The sequence below is a fragment of the Helobdella robusta genome (assembly GCF_000326865.2).
Source record: "Helobdella robusta unplaced genomic scaffold HELROscaffold_14, whole genome shotgun sequence".
Lineage (NCBI taxonomy): Eukaryota > Metazoa > Annelida > Clitellata > Rhynchobdellida > Glossiphoniidae > Helobdella > Helobdella robusta.
The window spans coordinates 108,254-109,518 of NW_008703782.1; the positions used below are offsets into that span (position 1 = coordinate 108,254).

Sequence of the window (1,265 nt, forward strand, 5' to 3'; positions counted from 1 at the left end):
CATCAACAACATCAAAAACAACAATTTCATGAACATCATCAACAACAACAAAGTCAAAAACAACAACACCAAAACAACATCAACAACAACACCATCAACAACAACAACAAAAACAACATCAAATACAACAACAACATCAACAACAACAACAACAATGACCTATCGATTTAACGTCATTTTCAAGACACACCCTCTCCTACTATCCATCCAGGAGTCGCCGAATTTGTCAGATATGTTTGTATGTATGTATGTATGTATGTGTGTATGTATGTATGTATGTATGTATGTATGTTAAAACCAAAACATGATGAGTGACACTGAACCGTCAAACATCAAGTAACAAATGGATTAACACTTTGATTTGTCGTTAATTGCACATGTCGGCATTCAGTTGGATATTTTCAAGCACACAGACACGCAGGAACCGCTGCAACAAGCACGAAATGTGGATGGTTGCAAAAAACAGTTCCCTGCTGTCACCTGATCTGACACTGATCCTTTTGCCTATTTCCTTGAGAAATTTAAGGGTGTTGGGGTCCATCGGGCCGAGAACCTGGATACATATTGGCAAGAATTCCATCGAGGGGAGGGCATTCCCATATTTTTTCATTTTCTCGTCCGCTGCCCTGGCCGCGGCCAAACCGCATTCTTTACTTGTCAGGTTTACGTATCGTTCGGCGAGGGTGCCAGGGACCGTAACATCCCACGCCAAACATCTGCCGGCTCTCCAAGGTATTAGCGTGCATCCGTCCGGTCGCCTACCATCATGCGCAGAAATGCCGGATGGTTCCTTGAGAACCGGGATTGAAGCCTTGGAGAAGAGCCGACAAATGTAGTCGTTTAGCGCTGAGTGACGTAGTTGACGGCCCCCACCCAGGCGACAAACCAAACCGTGGTGCCCAAACTCGTCCGCCTCAGCGCCGCATCGGCACGTGTATTTATTTTGAATGACCAGGTCAAGTCTGAAGCCAATGGCAAATCTTACAGACTCGTCGTCAAGCCTGGTGCCCACAGAGGTGTTAGGCCACGATCTCAACCACCCACAGCTGGCAACGCTGGACATGGCCAACAAACGAGCGGTGGAAAAGTCGTCGCCGCATATGTATGTATGTATGTATGTATGTATGTATGTATGTGTGTGTGTGTGTGTGTGTGTGTGTGTGTGTGTGTGTGTGTGTATGTATGTATGTATGTATGTATGTATGTATGTATGTATGTATGTATGTGTGTGTGTGTGTGTGTGTGTGTGTGTGTGTGTGTGTGAG

At 45.4% G+C, this 1,265-nt stretch overlaps 1 protein-coding gene across 1 annotated transcript in view; it reads left to right on the plus strand.

Moving 5' to 3' along the window:
* Nucleotides 1–443: 443 nt before the first annotated feature.
* HELRODRAFT_168634 (hypothetical protein) overlaps nucleotides 444–1,265 on the plus strand; it is a gene marked incomplete at both ends in the record, with an annotated part of 5,247 nt that continues 4,425 nt past the window's right edge. The window contains one exon of the mRNA XM_009014496.1: nucleotides 444–835. Coding sequence (XP_009012744.1) covers nucleotides 444–835 — 392 coding nt within the window. The remainder of the gene's footprint in view (nucleotides 836–1,265) is intronic.